The 19,440-nt window shown below is 40.1% G+C and overlaps 1 protein-coding gene across 3 annotated transcripts in view; it reads right to left on the reverse strand.

The window, feature by feature from the left end:
* The window catches only part of Dars1 (aspartyl-tRNA synthetase 1), a 51,553-nt gene that overhangs the window by 19,491 nt on the left and 12,622 nt on the right, over positions 1 to 19,440 (reverse strand). For all 3 annotated transcript variants that reach the window (XM_055602269.1, XM_055602261.1, XM_055602277.1), the window contains exons 5-6: positions 4,131 to 4,233; positions 1,441 to 1,521 (exon numbers count right to left, since the gene is read on the reverse strand). In XM_055602269.1, coding sequence (XP_055458244.1) covers positions 1,441 to 1,521; positions 4,131 to 4,233 — 184 coding nt within the window. The remainder of the gene's footprint in view (positions 1 to 1,440; positions 1,522 to 4,130; positions 4,234 to 19,440) is intronic.

Raw genomic sequence — 19,440 nt, forward strand, 5'->3', positions numbered from 1 at the left:
ACACACACACACACACACACACACACACACACACACACACACACACAATCAGAAGAGAAGGTAAGATGAGAAGGAACAGGTAAGTGTTCTTGCTTTCTCTCCCTGCTCTAAACTCGCTCACTTGTGGGGTACCAGAACTACCTACTTGGACTCTTACTGCATCCTGGATTTAACCTGTATAGTCTTGCTAACACCTAACAAGAAGGATAACACAGTCCAGCAAGTTTTAAAGGTGTACTGTCTGTTCTTCCAAAGACCCCTAGTTCAGTTCCCAGCACCCACATGGTGGCTCACAACCGTCTACGGTGTGATCTAATGCCCACTGCTGGCTGAGTACATGCAGATAGAGCACTCGTACACATAAAATAAATAAAAGTGTGCTCTGGGGACCACCAAGGGGCTTTTAGGGCAATCCCTGACCTTTAGGGAATCCCTGAAGCCAAATTTCTCTCTCTCTCTCTTTTTTTTTTTTTGGTTTATTTTTCCAGACAGGGTTTCTCTTGTGTATCCTTGGCTGTTCTGGAACTTGCTCTATAGACTGGGTAAGCCTTAAACTGAGAGATACCTGCCTCTGCCTGGAACTAAAGGTGTTCCACCATGTGTGGCTAAATCTCTTTTTTGTTACAATACTTTTCGTTCTTATTATGAGTATTCTAAGAACTTTGTAAAAGCTGTATGATTGGTAATTTCTCAATACCATACATCCAAGGACCACATGAGAACCTAGATGTATGTGCAGTCAGACATTTACAAACTTTGTCCATATTTAACAGGTGTCTCTTGTAATAGGAAAGTTTTATTTTGGAAAATATAAAGTATGTTTTGGTCATTTTTACTTTTTATCTAAAATACATTCAAGTGTACAATAACATTTATATTAACATTTTAGTAAATTAATACTTTAAAAATTTTGTTTTCAACTTTAATCCTATAAATACTGAAAGACACATCAATAAGATATCCCAGCTTATGGAGGTGATCTTTTATATTTAAAAAATAAAAATAAAAAGAACTGGTTTTTCCTTTTTGATGTTGGGATTCCTGCTTGCTAAATAAGCCTCTACCACTGAGCTACATCTCTAGCTGTATAACAAATCAGGACACCAAAGTCTGAGATATGCTGGTGTCAGAGTAATTTAACTGAGCTGGGCATGGTGGTGCACGCCTGTAACCCCAGCACTCAGGGAGGCAGAGGCTGTGAGTTCCAGGACAGCCAGGCCAAAACCCACCTCCACCACTACCACCACCAAAAAGACTTAATTTCATTGAACCCAGGCCTCCCAAATGATAGGTAAACCCTCTATCATCTCCTGTTTGTTTAAATAAAAACAATAAAAACAGAGCGCTCCAGCTACACTTGACCCAAGTGGGGAATGGACACCCACTGTTACAAACAACCAAGACCAGGCCCACAACATGACATTAACTCACTGCCTTTACCTCTTCTCCTTCCACGTCAGGCCGAACAGCATCGTCCAGCTGCAAGGGCAGGCGAGGTTCAGCCAAACTGATCACATAAATCTGAAAATGAAAAATTGCCAAAAATACTATGAAATAGATAAAACCTGCTCTCTTCTGTTTAAAAGACAATCTACATGAAATGACATTTGCATACATCTTTAACAGAAACCACTCGGCAAAATAAAACAAAATGCCCATTTTTTTTGAAAAACTACTTATTTATTTTTATTTTATGTACACTAGTGTTTTCCCCGTATGCGTGTCTGAGTGAGGGTGTCAGGTCCCCTGGAACTAGAGGTACAGATAGTTCTGAGCTGCCATGTGGGTGCTGTGAATTGAACTGGAACAGTCAGTGAGTGCTCTTAGCCGCTGAGTCGTCTCTCCAGTCCCGATGACAGCCATTTTTAATCGACGTTATGGAGATATACACAGCAGTGTAATAAACAAGGCCTAGCTGTGTTAACAAAAGCTTTGATTAGAAAAATCAACCCCAAAACTTCAATTAAATGGGCACAGTGGTACATGCCTGTGCCCAGCACTCAAGGAAGCAGAGGCAGGCAGATCTCTCTAAGTTTCAGGCCAGCCTGGTCTACAAACTGAGTCTAGGACAGCTAAGGTTACAAAGAGAAACCCTGTCTCAAAAAACCACAAAAGAAAAAAAAAAGGGGTCTGCCACAAGAACCAAAGCGTTAACACAGAAGTTGCTATTAGCAGTATTCGGTCCCTGCTACCACTATGACCAACTTCAGTTCAGCTAGGCTACAGCCACCTCTCTTTCTTTATGCTGTTGTCTCCCTTAACTGTCTCCTCTCATCAAACACCACATCTTATTTCCAGCTGTTCTGGTCAGGAACTGCCACAAAGGATGTTCTTTTGTTGTCAAAGTCCCTCAATACTCACACATGCTCATTTCAGATTTCTGTGATAAAAATCAGTCAGTTCAGGGCTAAGGTAGTTTTTCTTAGCATCCTTAAAATATATTAGCTTACCACTTGCACCTGAAATACGGTGAATCACAGAGGGGAATTACCTTTATTTACGTAAGTCAGGAAAGAAGCTATCTTCTCCCAGTTTGTAGATTATACTTGGTATTCTGACAAAGTGCCAGAAGACTTTACTCAAAAGTAGCCATACTCCAAAGTAGAATTATCTATCTTCACTCCCTACACCCAAGTTTTAGGCTTCCTTTGGTTAACAGAATCTTGACCTTCATATCCAAAATTGGAGAACCCAAGAGCTATGACTTTCATAACCACTGGAAATTTACCCTCTCCTTCATTGGGTCTGAGTTCACATAGTACTTGGCACAAAATATATACAAGTGCTAACTGTTGGTTGAATACATAAGAGTAAGGGATAGTCAATTGCTTATGATACAATTCAATGCTTTGTAAGATACTATATTATTATTATGGCAAAACTTGTAAGTCCCTAAGACAAATATTTATTATTGATACTTTTGATGCGAGATGTGTGCTCTGCCATTGAGACATATCTTTCCCAGTAAGAATCATAAAAACAAAAAACAAAAACAAAAACCCAAGTTTTTTAGTTTTTAAGTTTTCTTTAGTAAGGTACTAATAACCTATCAGTTGGAAGAGAGTGGTGGTGTACCCTTTGTCAATATAAATGGACTTCATCAGTAGACCCAACAAAGAACAAAATAATGTGTCAGGTAGGCTCAGCAAAAATACAGTTCCCTGACACTGAACTCCCACTAAATTTAACTTCATTCCCAAATCAGTGGCTACAGATCTCTGAATCTGCCAAACTGTTCTTTCTGATGCATGTTCCTGAGGATACCACCCCGCCCCTTCTGTGGAGGGTCTGTGCACTTGTGCGCACTCTTTCTGGCTTCAGATCCCCTAAAGTAGAGGGAGGGAAGGAACTATCTGGCTTTGAAAACCACTCAAACAAACGAACATTTATTTATATGACTGTGTTCACACATATGAATACTTATGCTCATACCACAGGACAAAAGTGGAGGTCAAGGGACCATTAAAAAAAAAAAAAAAAAAAAAAAGATTTATTTATTATTTATACAGTGTTCTGCCTGCACACCAGAAGAGGACATCATATCTCATGGCTGTGAGCCACCACGTAGTTGCTGGGAATTGAACTCGGAGCCTTTGGAAGAGCAGCCAGTGCTCTTAACCTCTGAGCCTTCTCTCCAGCTCCTCAAAGGACCATTTTTAAAAGTTGGTTCTTCCCTATTAAGTGGGTTCCAGAGCACAAACTAACTGATTCAGTAATTAACATAAACCTCAGAATTTTTTTATCAATTTGTTGTTGTTGATTTGGTTTTTTTTTTTTCCCGAGACAGGGTCTTGCTATGTGGAACAGGCTGGCCTCAAACTCACAGAGAACTGGGGTTAAAGGTATGCACCCACTGTGCCCAGCTACAACTATTAAGAACATACAGAGCCGTGCATGTGGATCTCTGTGAGGCCAGCCTGATCTACAGAATGAGTTGCAGGGCAGCCAAAGCTACACAGAGAAACTCTGTCTTGAGAAAAAAAGACCATACAGATTTGACTTATTATTCAAATCTACACATGATGTTATCTGCTCCCTCTTATTCTTTTTTGTGGTGCTGGGGTCAAGCCCAGGGTACCATGCATACTAAACTGCACCTCCAGTGAACACTGTACTATAAAATGAGTTACCTTCTGGACATGCAATTCAACATCTTGCTGTGTACAGCTTCCAATTTTCTGATTCACTTTTCTCACAATGCCTTCTACATCAATAATACTTTCTTTGTTGATGCTGTCAAAGGAAAAAAAACTTCAACTTTAATAATCTCATCAGAGGTGTCAGAATTCATTTGGTATTTAAGTAGCAGAACAGGTCAAACCATACTTTAGGAGACACTTTTGATAAAGGCAGCCTCTTCAATCTATTTAAAACAAGCTATCACACAGTACACCTTGTGAGAGTTCTTTAAAAAGATGACTTTTTGTTAAAGATGCCACAGTTTTGTAACCATTTATAAAAGACTTGGGGCACAAAAAGCAATAGGACCAAGTGAATTGTGAAACATAGTAAAGTCTCTGAATTATTAACGAACCCCTCCCTTCTTCTACTTGAGATTCACTAAGATCAGCATTTCCTATAATAAGAAACACTGGCCTCAATGAATGCAATTTACTGTTATGTAATGGAATTAAATAATAGAAGAAGGCCAACCAAAAAGTTTTCCAAGTGCTAAGACTATTAGAGCACTGCTTTGCAGTGACACCTCCATTGCCTTGCTCCAACGCTCCCCTGGCTGATGACTGAAAACCTTAGGGTGCTTGTGTGACACGTGATATAAGTATAAGTATCTGCACCTCTGGGCTGTCCTTTAACAAACCTAAGTTGTGAACATCGGCACTGGAGCTCTGAGGCAGAACTTTATTAAGTTTTCTAGTAAATACCCAATCATTTTCCAATTACTTCATATCTAACCAAGAAAAGGTATAATCCGAAAAAATGATTCCCATACAAACTAGGATTTTTTAAACATATTCTTCATGATGGAATGTGACAATGCCTATGTTGGAAATGCAGGCTTCGGTGGTCACTGAAGTTCCCTCCATTCGATACAGATGGCACCCCAGCAGCTGTGGTGCCACTACACACCCTATCAACCACTACCGCCACCTTTACCCCACACCACCAGTGAGCTACAAGGTAATCTGCACACTGCCTAGGAGTCTGCCACCAGTCAGTAAGCCAGCAGTGGTCCTGATGCAAGCCTTCAATCTTAGCACTTAGGAGGCAGAGGCAGGAGGATCTGAGTTCGAGGCCAGCTGGGTCTAGAGTGAGTTCCAGGAAAGCCAGGCAGGGCTACATAGAAAAACCCTCTCTTGAAAAACCAAAAAAGAATTAACAGTACATGTAGCTTTTCTTGCTTAAGTATCCTATACCACAGACATCACTGAATACCTAGCTAAAGAAAAATCAAAATGTGTAACTAAAAAGTAGGTGGTGAGCCATGTGTGGTGGCACACGCCTGTAATTCCAGCACTCAGGAAGGCAGAGGCAGGTGGATCTCTGTGAGTTCAAGGCCAGCCTGGTCTACAAAGCAAATCTAAGGCAGCCAGGGCTACACAGAGGAACCCTGACTCTAAAACCCAAAAAGCAGGTTGTTCCCTCTAAACCTGTGATCGGGGCTTCTTTTGACTATTACAAGCATTTCCTGACACTGGCAGTTTAGTGTCACTCCGTCTTCTCGCTGCTGCCCCACACAGGAGCCAACCTAATGCCTGAAGGGGTGATTCAGGACTTGTTAGTTTTTCCCTCCTGATCAGAACAGTGCACTGGACACCAAGCCCACTCAAGCCATCGTGCCGATCAGTCTTTCTGTTTTCCCTAAGCCTGTGAACGGTTCCTCGGGTTTGCCCCCCTGGCTCCCATGTAGAGGTCATTAATAATCCTTGAAACCTTCTGTTAGCAGAGAGCCTTCTTCAAAGCTAAGTAAGTTAAACACTGTCCCTTTTGTTGGAGACAGGGTTTCATTACATAGACCTGGCTGGCTTAGAACTTACCAAGTAGCCCTGATTGGCCTTGAACTCAGAGATCTCCCTGCTTCTGCCTTCTGGGAGTTAGAATTAAAGGTGTGTGACACCATGACAAGTAATACTGCTTAAAAACAAAAAAAAAAAACAAAAAAAACCCACAAAAACACATTGACTTACATTGTGTGCCTGTGTGTGTGGCACATGTAAACCTGTAGGAAGCTCTGGATAAGTCCTGAGTAATACGTGTTTGTTGACATCAGCACAGTTGTGTCCAGGACCCTAAAGCCTCAGGCTCAAGAAAAAACTGGCCAAGTGTTCCTCTGGGCCATGAGCAGATGCTGACAGTGTGTAAAGAAAATGTCCACCACAGCTTACTCCTCACTAGGTGTTTCCTGCCTAACAACTGCTCCCCTACAGAGACTCCTCCTAAGAGTAGCTAAACCTGTCTTCTTGATCCAGCTGTATACTATAAACCCTGCCTTGATTGAACTGTACGAAGTACTTGCCTTTCTGTTTACCTCGATAAAACAGACATGCTGAATTGCTGGCACACTGAATTTTCTCCCTCAGAGTCCAGGCCACCCAATCCAAGCTTTTGTGTGTCCCTGTGTTGTTTTTCTTCATTTCCTCACCTCCCCAGTCAGGCAAATACCTGGAACCATACAAGGATTCAGCACATACCATAGCATGAGTGTAGAAGTCAGATGACAACTTGGGGAAGTCAGTTCTTTCACCTAACCACGTGGGTACAAAGGATCAAACTCTCACTGTCAGGCTTGGCGACAACTACCTTTCCTTGTCAGACTACCTTGCTGGCCCAATCTCCACTTTTTATATTTCTTTTTTAAGATTCATCTGTGTGTACGAGTGTTTTGCCTGTATGTGTACCATGTGCATGGTGCCTGAAGAGGCCAGAAGAGGCAGAGTTGCGGATGGTTGGAAACTGCCATGCATGCAGGGGGAACTGAACCCGGGGCTTCTGTAGAGCACGTACTCTTCTTATCCCATGTGTCTATAATCAACTTTCTCCTGCACCATACCCAGGGGCAGTCATGTTTAGTTTTCCTATTTTTTAAAGATTTATTTATTATTTACACATAATAATAATATTATTATTCTGCCTGCATGTATGCCTGCAGGCCAGAAGAGGGCACCAGATCTCATTATAGATGGTTATGAGCCACCATGTGGTTGCTGGGAATTGAACTCAGGACTTTTGGAAGAACAGACAGAGGTCTTAATCTCTGGGCCATCTCTCCAGCCTGATCTAATTTTTTATTCACAGATGTTCCTTAAATTTTGGATAATCAGTTTCTAATATCTTTATACATCAAAATTTATGCCTTTACTTACCCACCTGCAGAACTGAATAAATTCACAAGAAAAACCCCACCAAAAACAAAACAAGAAAACTCATTTATAACAAAGGACTAACTCTAAAATTTGCTAGTAGAACCTATAAAAAGCTGGTAATGTTCTGTGTATCTGTATATACACACAGACATACACTTACAGACAACACAGTGACAGGACTACCGCCAATATAATTTTTATTTTTTGGAGGAGTGTGGTGTGGTGTTTTGAGATAGCTTCATAAAAAAAAGCCCAGGCTGGCTTTTAATTCACTATGTAGCCTAGGCTTGCCTTAAACTCCTTACCCTTCTGCCTCCATCTGAGATTACTCTTGTATACCACTATGCCCAACCCTAGTCTAACCATTTGATTTTTCACTGACTTACACATAAAGACAGTCGGTGTACATGACAGTCTGCTACCAGAAACAGATTGGACTAGAAAGCTTTCAATTCCACATCTGAAAATAAACATACCTCTCTGCCCACATTCTGAAAAAGAATTTTATCTATCAGATAACTAGAAAGCTTTCATTTTACAGACACTGTGTAATGAAGAGTAATCCCTGGTGGAAAGTAAAGAACTCCCAGGAGCGGCTTTAGGGCAGGAGAAACGAATGAAGTAAACTAAACACACCTTTTCAAGAGCTAAGTCGGCTGTTTTTATTATTAAGGCTGAAACACACTGTCATTGCATTGTATTCTATGCCTCTTTCATTTCCACTTGACTCTCCATATAGTCAGTCACTCAGTAAATAGGATAAATTAGTACAATCTTAACATCTTAAGGAATAAGCCAAACAGATTTCATGCTATCCACTAGGGACAGCCAACCACCAACTTAAAACTTTAGTTATAACAGTTTCCATAGGATAAAGCTGCAAAAAGGATCATTATTTAGTTTATAAAAGCCTTCTATAATGACTTGTTTTGTTCTGAAAGCCTTGTTATATAATCTGTGTTGGCTTTGAACTCATGGTCCTCAGTTTCCTGAATGGGAGGAAAGCAGGCATGTCCTGCTGCCAATGCTTGGCCACTTACTCACTTTCTGTGGGTCAATTTACTAAAACATAATTCCCTGTCCTAGTGAGGTTTCTACTGCTGTGAAAAACACAATGACAAAAACAAAATAAAACAAATTTGGTGAGAAAAGGTTTACTTCTTCTTTTAGTTGTAGTCTCATCAAGAAAGGACATTTCCTCATGGAGGAGCACTGCTTACTGGCTTATAAATACAACCCATGACCACCTGCTCAGAGGCAGCACAGTCCACAATGGGCTGGGCCCATCCACCTCAATCAGCAGTAATCAAATCAAAGCCCCAAAGGCCATTCTGGGAAGGGCATTTTCTCAACTGAGGCTCCCTCTTCCCAAATGATCCCCACAGGGCTCTATGACCACCATGACCAGTAGAGTAATGCTCTGTGGGAGGCAACAAGGTAGTTCAGCTCAGCAGCTGATGTTGGTTCAAACTCCAAACTTCAGGAATCTGACACAGAGTAATTTATTTTAGACATTTAAGGACAATAATTTGGTGAAAGTTTTCCTGGTGATAATTAACTCAATCTTGTATGCACAATAAAGCTTAAGTCGTGATGATATGGGAACTCTTTGTAAGGTACATGTGACATCTTCCATAAAGATGGGTTCTATAGACTGACAAGCTCAAGATAAGGGTCTGGGGAGGATCTGGTATGGTCTCAGCCACACAGATGGCACAAAGGTGACGAGGCTATTAACCACGTGCAATGTACACTCCCAGCCCCCTCGGTGGGGAACAGGTTACACATCCCTCCACCTGAAGGGACAACTGTGTCTTTAACATTCCCGGTTCCCCTAGTGCTAATCTGTGAGCACAAGGACCTCAGTGCCCACCCCCAGATCTCAGCTTGTTTTCAGAAAATAACCAGGACAACTGACCCCTTGTCAACCTGACAAATACACATATCACCATTAAGCCATAACCTTTCTTTGTTCCCAAATCTTAGATTAACGTTAATATCATAATATAAAACATAAATAACTTTAAATATCTCACAGTCTTAAAAATTCCCAGTTATAGGGATCTCCATGGTTAAAAGCACCTGGCTGTTCTTCCAGAGAACGAGTTAGACTCCAAGCACCCTCACGCTAACTCACAACTTCCTTTAGGCACAGAAGTAGTGCACAAACATACGTGCAGACAACATTCCTACACATAAATTAAAAGAAAAAAATCCAGTTAATTAAGCATAGTACATTGAAATTGGTTACAATACAACGGCCAGTGAACTAGAACATGAGGGGGTCAACATCAGCCCCTTCTCATGACTGGGATCTTCAGAGACATCAAATGCCATAGTTGACATGACCTTCCGAGACACAACACCGTAAGAGGCCCTGTGCTTACCCAAAACCTAAACAGTAGAAAGATTCAAATACTTTCTCATCTTTTCAGATTAAAAGAAGAAGAAGAAGAAGAAGAGGAGGAGGAGGAGGAGGAGGAGGAGGAGGAGGAGGAGGAGGAGGAGGAGGAGGAGGAGGAGGAGGAAGAAGAGGAAGAAGAAGAAGAAGAAGAAAAAGAAGAAGAAAAATACAAATTGATTGAAGGGAAGTAGACAGGGAAGGAAAGAAGGAAAGAAAGGAGATAAAAGAAGCAGGAAGGAGGAAAGAAAAAAATAAGATTGAAGGAAGGATAGGCACAAAGGTGGATTAGTGAATTTCCTTTCCCCAATGAGTCACTGTGCCCTGGATGTCACTGGGCTAAAGAACAAACCTCAGACATGCCATGAAAAGGCTCCTATTGGAATAGACAATGAAATTTTCATTTCTGCAAAGGAGTTAGATAAAAAGTACTAAACAGTACACAACTCTAGGCAAGGAGATGACGAGACCGCATGCATACGTAGAAGAAAGACTTCTAATCTTTCATACTGCTAGGCCGTAGGGCCAAGAGCTAACTCTCCCACCCTTCTTCCTTCCATTCATACATTTTTCTGTATTATCTTTCTGGAGTATAAAGAATCACCTAAGATGGGTGTTAGCAAGTATCTATAATCCCAGCACTCAGGAGGCTAAAGTAGGAGGACTGAGGTGAGTGAAAAGACACCCTGAATTACAAAGTGAATTAGAAGACAGTCTGGGTAACATGAGACCCTATAATCTATCTAAAAACATCAAACCAAACAAAACCTCCAGTTTAGACGTCACCCATCTGTGAACGACAGAAGTGGCATAGATTTTTCTTAGGATTTTAACCTAATTACTAGCTGTGCAGAGGCTAGAATCTGTGGCTTCATCACCAAGCAGGGGACGTGCTGTACTTAATACTGAGCCATATTCCTAGCCCTTAAACAGAGGATACAGGTTCAGTTCCCAGCATCCACCTGATGGCTCACAGTTCAAGGGACCCACCACATTCTCTGGCCTTCATGGGCACCACACACACACTGTGCACTGAAGAACACGCAAGCAATACGCTCATACACATAAAATATAAAATAAATCTTAAAAACTAAAAAGAATACTTATTATCCAGATTCAAATGCTAATCCAACTTCATCCTTCTATGGTCACTGTTTTCTATTTGGTGCATAACTCTTCCACATTTTTTTTCTCATTTGCAGAGAACATGGAATGCTTTATAAATTTTATGTCACCATTCCATGGTATTTTGTTGAATTCATCTGTATTTTTTAAATGCTGAAGAAGCTTAACACACTTTTATTTTGTAGCTTATAAAAGTCATCTTACTTTGCAAATCTCTAAAACATTGCCCCCATTATCCTTCAGCCATTTCCTTCTAGGTTCTAGTTATGTGTGATGTGCTTTAGACATGCATACACCACACCATTTAAACTTTACAAGTGCTGAAGAGGTGGGTCGGCATTATCATTTTGACTCCTAAGACCTTATGGGCTGCAATATTTCTCTAAAGCTTATGTGACACTCAAGTAATGGGCCAGCTGCTAAGAGTTTTACAATGTCCAAGAATGGTATTATTCTTCAATAGCACTGATATAGTTTGATGCTCTAATGTTGGCAACTTTAGGAGAGATCAGCAAAGTCTTTCTATTAAATAAGTCACTAGTTATTTTTAAGCCAGCTAAATTAATTCCATAAGCTTTCTGGGACTTTCTGACATCAGAATTTAGCCTTAACTTTGTGTGTGCAAGTGCTTACCACGGTGCTCACGAGGTCAGAAGACAGTCTTTGCCTCTAGTTTGTCTGAGACAGGGTCTCTGTAATTTCTTGCTTTGTTTGTCAGGCTAGTAAGCCAGAGCTTCCAGGATTCCCGTCTTCACCCTCCCGTCTCCCTGTAGGAATGCTGGGATTACGGACCTGTTTTTACACAGGTGATCCAAATTCAGGTCCTTAAGCTTGTATGGTATGGCAAGTGCTTTACCCACTGAGAAATATTACCAGCACTAGATTTATTTTAAAATTATTTATGTATTTACTGCTATGTACACGGTGCTTTTCCTGAGTACCATGCCTGTGCCTAGTGCTCACAGAGGCCAGAAGAGGATGTCAGATCCCTACAACTAGAATCACAAACGGTTATGAACTGCCATGTAGCTTGGAATCAAAAAGACTAACCAGTTTTCTTACCTGCTGAGCTACCTCTCAGGCCTCCTAGGCTTAAATTTTAAAGCAACATCTTTATCCAAAATTTCAATGTTGAATAGACAGGGTTACATTCTTCCCTAACAGATAACCAACTTGTTCCAATTAAGAATCAAAGCACGTAGGTACAGTGTTCAAGAAGCAGCAATGAATAACGAAGAAAAGGCTTAGCTTAAGCCACCAACTTACCCAAGTTGATACTTGGCTTCTTTTGGACTTCAACTCTGACCAGAGAACTTCTAACACATCTCTGCAGTGTTTAATCTCTTTCTAAACTCAGCCAAGTGTCTAGATCAGAACAGGTGCTACAAACGTTTTCTAAGTCAGTGAGACTTCTGAGTACTATTTTTTTTCTATTTCACAGCTCAAATAGTTAATATAATAAACTATTACATTGGGTTGGTGGGTATTAACTTTATACCTATCAACCAATCAATCTATTTTAGGTGAAATATGTCAAAGGAAAGAAAATAAAACTAGTATGTAACTAGGTGACTCATTAGAAAATAAGGAATATACTTATGACTCACCAGTTATCAATAAATCATTTAACCACGATGACTAATACAAGGAAAAATGAAGTCAAATACATATATTTATGTAGAGAACAAGTTGTTTTCAGAATCAAAACGGCCCAACGTTTAAGAAGCATGCCGAACAAGCACAAAGAGTGATTTTCAACTTTATAAACTACCAAAGCATAGGCAGGGCGAGCTGACATTGAAGTCAGACTCATCTACATAGCAAGCTCCAAGTTGGCCTGGGCTCCAGAGTGAGAGGGACCATCTCAAACACAACAAACTCTGACACTATACTATCCATTTAGTTATAGTTCTTTAAACTTGCTACTATAAGCTCAGCCCTAAACTCAAAAACTTGCATTTCTATTAACTGCTGTCCTCTATTAACAGCTGATACTGAAAGGCTTCCAGGGCATCTCACCAAAAATAAATAAATAAATAAATCTGACTTTATAAGACTTAATTTAGCCAATACAAAGTGTTCTGTAACTTTTAAATGACACTGAATTAAAAGAATATTTGAAAAGAAAAAAGAAGTCTGCCTTCTTGCTCAACTCTCTGAAGAACCAGGTAAGTGAGGTTAAAGAGCAGCCTTGCACAGGAAGACATGTTCTGCTTTCAGAGAAATTTCATCTACAGAAAGACCATTAACCATCTCAGACACAATTAAGATTCTGGCCTTCAAATCCCTATGGAGTCAGATGTGTCAACTTCCTTGTGTAATTCATTCAGTTGCCTCATTTTTCTATTCATTCAGTCACAAGAAAATTGATCTTTCCAACAGTTTGATTAAAATGATCTGCTATGGCACTGAATCTAATTAGTGAGCCAACTTTTGGGTGAGAATACTGATAAACTGGATGATCCCAGGCCACAGGTTTTCCTCCACATTAAACATCAATGTTTCTTTAAAAAAAAAAAAAATTCAAAAGCTCAAAATTAGCAATACAGTTTAGTCAATAAGGCAAAAGACAAGGAGCTCAGATTTAATATCTAAAGTAAATGCTAAGATCATTATCTACTTAAGATATTAAAAGTGACCTTGAATTTTGCCTTTTAAGTGATTAGGAAACCCCAGCTGGAACTATCTGACTTGGTATTTTTAATAGTGGAGCCCTAGCTTTTCTCCACCTGGTAAAGGCCAATGGGAATAGGGTTAAACGTAGGGCTGTATAGAATTAACATATAAATGCCATTCTTTCTCCCACTTTGTTGTATAAGAGAGCACATGTTTTATTATTCAGTGTCTTTGGGTTGCAGTTCTTCAAAATGGAAACACCTAGAAAGCCAACGGCATTCAGGTGCTCTTCCTGTAGGAAAATCATCCGCAGGCATTTCACATGTAAAAAATGAAAATTGAGTGAGGATTAAAAGCAGCCTTCTCCTTATAAACATACTTCTGTGGGTGTTATTTTCTAAACGAGATTCTGGCAGAACTGTTAGCTGGCCCACTCCCTAAGCAGCTGGCTTCCCCCAAACAATGTGCTACATACAAAATATTTTTTTCAATCACTTCATGCTTCATTGGTCCTCAAATTTTTAACGTCAGCTAAAAACATAAGTAAGTTTTTCATTTTAAGCACAACACCCAGAACTGGTTTAGAAGTTGGTTATGTGCTGTTTTGATCTTAATAGGAGGCCACTGCATATTCTGCAGAACTCATTGTTTTCCAAGTTTTTCTTGTGTAATTATACTTATAAATTAAAGGATTAAAAAAAAGGCTCTCAAGAATTCTACTAACTAATGAAAGTATCTCAAGCCTGTAAGTTTTAAATCTTGACTCCCAAGACTGCCCAGCCCAGCTGAGGGACAGATCATGCCACGATGCCACCCAATGCCCTCAGTGTGAGATAAGCACAAGTCTGTAGAACAAGGAAGAGAAAGCAGCGGAGTTAAGGGAGTTCTGGGTGAGAAACACGGTGATGGGTAGCATCGAGGTTATTTCTACTGAGTTCCCAAAACTCTGAAGCTATCTTCCACACCTGTTATTTTCCTCATTCCACACAGGAGTAGTTAGCAGAAAGATCAGACCTTTTTCAGGAAGACAATTTTAATGTACACTTGTTTCAGAACAATGACAAGATAATTCATTATTTGTCTATGTTAGACATCACCAAGAAGAAACACAAGGCCGATGATCCCAGTGGTAATATGGGTGACCTCAAACGTGAACGAACATTTGGAACACAAACTGCTAACACCCCGTGACCTTGGTTATTAGCCAGGCCTACTTGTACTCGATGTCCATCTCCCCTCCAGTTCCAGGCCACTTCCATAACTACTGCACAACAGCACAAGCTACATCTCTTTCATGAGAAAATCTGATATTTTTTCAAGGTAAAGTGTCATATTTACTACCTGTGTATTTATTAACTCTACCCAACATTTGTAAAGTTGTTCAACCTACCTTTAAAAAGTCAAATTCTTACCCTCAAAATCTGCCACTGACTAGTTTCTCAGCATTATAGCATTAACCTCAGTTACCTATAAGCTATGATTTATCACACAGCTTCATATGCATTTTTAGGGATGTGTATGTCACACAACAGAACTGACAATGTCTTAAGTACTACTTTAGGAAAAAAATCTAATTCAAGGCTGGAGCAATGGCTCAGTGGTTAAGAGCACTGATTGCTTGTCCAGAGGACCTGGGTTCAATTCCTAGCACCAACATGGCAGCTTACAACTGTAACTCCAGGATCTGACAACCTCAAACACACATACTTAGGAGCAAAACACCAATGCACATAAAAAAAATTTAAAAGTTTTTAAAAAATATAATTTAAAAGAATGGTCATATCTGAAGGTTCCAGAAACATTTTCACTAGGGGGAAGACAGAGCCATTGTGGAGGTTTTAGCTTCTACAGCTATGCAATAAAGGCTTGCAAGGCAGTACAGATAACAAGACCAGTCAGCCAGCAGAAGCTTACAGAAGCCTAGCAGAAGGCAAACCATTACTTTGAATTCTAAACCCACAGTGTTGCATTACCACACAGCTGCTTCTCGGGGTGATTTCACACCCCATTCCTTGCAATGGGAGCTAGGGAAATTATAAAATACATTGCTGAAGGCCATACTGGTAAGAAAGAAAAGCCAAAGCCTTCTCAAAAGTATGTGTGATTATTAGATCTATCTGGCAACATCAAGGTTTTATGTTTTATAACTATTAAATTCTTTATTGCTGAAATTATTCAGAAAAAGTAACTGTGGTTGCAAACAAGAAACTCCGTTACAACTCCTTTTCTCCAGTGTTTTCACAGCACGCCTTTAAATAATGGGTTGACTGCTTCGGAAGCACTTAACACTTTATAAAACAGACAGGCTCATTAGTGTTAGGCCAGCTTAGAGGTCTGCTGTGGGCTTCAGCATTTCAGCCGTCATGGTGGAGGGCTGCCCAGGGGCTTATCTCCCCAGTCAATCTCTTCCACAGATACCTCACAGACACATCTAGAAATATGCTCACTTAACTCCTCTTCTAAGACTATGCATCTCATTTGTTGCATAATTTTATACATATAGATCTTTACATTTTATTTTTTTGTTTTTTGGGAGACAGGGTCTCACTGTATAGTCCTACAACTCACTGTGCAGTCCTTGAACTCAAGATATCCACAGTTCTGGGATTAAAGGTGTGCCATTCACTATACCTAACAGTGAATTTTAAAGTTTCTCCTCTAATTTGACTCTGAATAACTTAGGGGCAGTGTCTAACAAGTAGACCTATACTGCATAGAGCTTTGAACTAACATCATGAAGAGGCAAGATAATACAGAGGCTACAAGGTGAGCCCTATCCTAGAATCAGAACCTTCGTGGAAAACAAAACAAAACAAAACAAAACCCAAAACAAAACAAAAGAAAAAACCAAAACCTCAATTATTTCAATCCTGTATTTCCAGTTAAAGAGAAAGAGAGGGAGAGCCCAAACCCAGTGCTACAACTCATCTGGAGTTTGCACCACTTCTTAAGAAAACTGTCTTGTTAAGCAACCCAAAACAACTACCAATTATCACCAAGAGTCTTTGTCATTTTTCACAAGGTAACAGAAGCCATCAGTACACCTACTATTAATTACACGGGCTTAATTCTTTAGCATATCAGGGCTAAAAGTTATATAATTATAATCTAAGTACCATGGGCTAAGGCTATTGTTTAAAACTGGCTACATCACTTGTATATAACTAAAAGCTTAATAATCTGTAATAGCTTACCTTTCCCTATACATTGCTAATTGTAGAAAGTCTAATTTTTAACACACTAAATGATAGATACATGCTTTAAAAAAAAAATTCAACTGCCGAGTGGTAGTGGTGGTGGTGCATGTCTTTAATCCCAGCACTCTGGAGGCAGAGGCAAGAGGATCTTTGTGAGTTCCAGGCCACCCTGGTTTATAGAGTGAGTTCCAGGACAGCCAGGGTTACACGGAGAAACCCTGTCACAAACAAATAAACACACAAACAAACAAAATCAACTTACAGCCTGATAAGTACAAATACCATCTAGATCTTGACTGAGTTCTACTTTATAAACTACGAATATAGATTTATCTACATTCTTCTGCTTACAAGAAAATTCACTTCTTGTATTTGTGAGTAGATGAATGCCCATGGGGTCAGAGGACAACCATGGGTATGATTCTTCAAAAATCATCTAACATGGTTTCGAGAAAGGGTCTCGCATGCTCATGAACTTGCCTAGTACAATAGCTTGGATGATCAGTAAGCGTCAGGAATCGTGTCTCTGCCTTCCCAGTGTTGGTATAACAAGAACACATCACCATGCCTGGCTTTTCTCAGTGGGTTTTGGGAACTGAACTCAGGAATTCTTCACGGACTTAATCAACTGGCCAGCCCAACTAACCATGGCCCAGAAGGGCTTGTGAAGACTGAAGTACCAACCAAGGACTATGCATAGACTGGACCTAGGGCCCTTACACAGTAGCCGATGGGCAGCTTGGGCTTCATGTAGGTTCCCTAGTAAGGAGCTGGGGAGGGCGGCTGTCTCCAACATGGGCTCTACTGCCTGCTTTTAAAATGATCACATCGCCCTGACGGGGCCGTCTCACCAGGCCACAAGGAAAGAGGATGTACTCAGTCCTGATACGACTTGATGTGGTAGGGTGGGCTGGTGTGTGTGTGGGGGGGAGAACGACTCCCCTTTTCTAAGGAATAAGGGAGAGGGAAGAGGTAGAAGAGAAAGGGTAGGACCAGGAGGAGAGGAGGAAGGGAGCTACAATTGGATGTAAATAAATAAATAGATAGATAGATAGATAGATAGATAGATAAATAAATAAATAAATTTTAAAAAAGTAATTAAAAAAAGGCAACAGGAAAAAAATAAAATAAAAAAGGAAAGAAAAATTATTCTTGATTATGGTTTCTGCAACGAAGCCTGGCCTTTCTTTAATTTATAAATAGGGGACATTGGTTAACTCCATTCTGTTCAGGAAACTAGTTGTAAGTACTTCTACCGGCTAAGTTTTGGCTGACAGATCAATTACTGTTACTTGTTTAACTCCCGAAAGATCCAAACCATGTCAATTCTTTTTTGTTAGATGTCACATATACTGACTGCCCACCATTAGTAGGAGGCCCTCAATGAATATTAAGACTTAATCAATTTTCTTTCTTCTTTTTTTCCCAAGACAAGGTTTCTTTGTGTAGCCCTCGCTGATTTGCAGACCAGGGTGGCCTCAAACCTGGAGGGCCACTTGCCTCTGCCTCCCGAGTGCTGGGATTAAAGGCGCACACCACAGCTCCCCGCCACCACTACCCTGGCTAGGGCTGACTTTTCAACTGTAATATTTTCTTTAGAAATCTAACATTGAAGTTATAACAACCTAATAGAAGAAGTATGTGCTATGTAAAACCATCAGTATCATTGATTAGTTTCCCAGAACTAAATAATATATAAAAGACAAAAATCCATAGATCTTTTTTGTCTAAGGTTGATCTTTAACCGAGTTTACCTAGTATTTTAAGTATATTAAATAATTTAGCATGTACATCTGTGGTTTCCACGGCCATCCTTTTTACTGTACAGAAAGTTTTCTATGGAGATACAGCTTATTACTAGGGACCAGACATTTATTTAGGTGTGGATATAAACTGACCTCCAGATGTGGGTGAAAAAAAGTATTTCACAAGCACAAATAAGCCTATGAAAACAAACTTCATGAGCAGAAAGATGACTACAGTGGGTCTCTGACAGCGGGTCTACAACCAAGGAAGAGGTAGGGCTACCACACCAATAGAACTAAAACTACTAAATTTACCAGCGAGTTAGGATATTCATGGTGCTGAAAACGTTAAAACACAGGATAAAACTGATCTAAGTAAATCTCTAAACCAAACTCAGCTGTTTAGCACTTCACTGCCTTGGGGCCAGGGAAAGTCAGACACTATACTAGATCACTTGTTAGATTCTTTCCAATTCTAGAATTCAAGATTCCATATGCACTAACTTGTCTTTGAAGACAAACATCTAGGGATTGGAGATATGGCTCAGTGGTAAAGAGTACTTGCTATTTTGCAGAGGACTCAGGTTCAGTTCCCAGAACCCACACATGGCTGTTCGTAACCATCTGAACTCCAGTTTCAGAGGGTCTGATGGCCTCTTCTAGCCTCTTGGCACCAGGCACACACCATGGCATACATACACATAAGCAACACATAAACACATATAACTATAAAAATAAATTTAAAAAATTTAGAAAGCCTACATCTAAAGAACAAAAACTTAAAAACAATAAATAAAAAAACAGGGGGCCAGGCATGGTGGTGCAGGCCTTTAATCCCAGCACTTGGGAGGCAACGACAGGCGAGTCTCTGTGAGTTCCAGGCCAGCCTGGTCTACAAAGGGAGTCCAGATCAGCCAAGGCTACACAAAGAAACACTGTCTGGGGGAAAAATTATTAACTTTAGATTTAACTTATTTTAAAAACACCTACATTGTGAAATTTATTACTTACAATGTAAAGACCAAGCCGGAAGT

Source organism: Psammomys obesus, unplaced genomic scaffold (genome assembly GCF_907164565.1).
Source record: "Psammomys obesus unplaced genomic scaffold, mPsaObe1.curated_primary_1811, whole genome shotgun sequence".
Classification (NCBI taxonomy): Eukaryota; Metazoa; Chordata; class Mammalia; order Rodentia; family Muridae; genus Psammomys; species Psammomys obesus.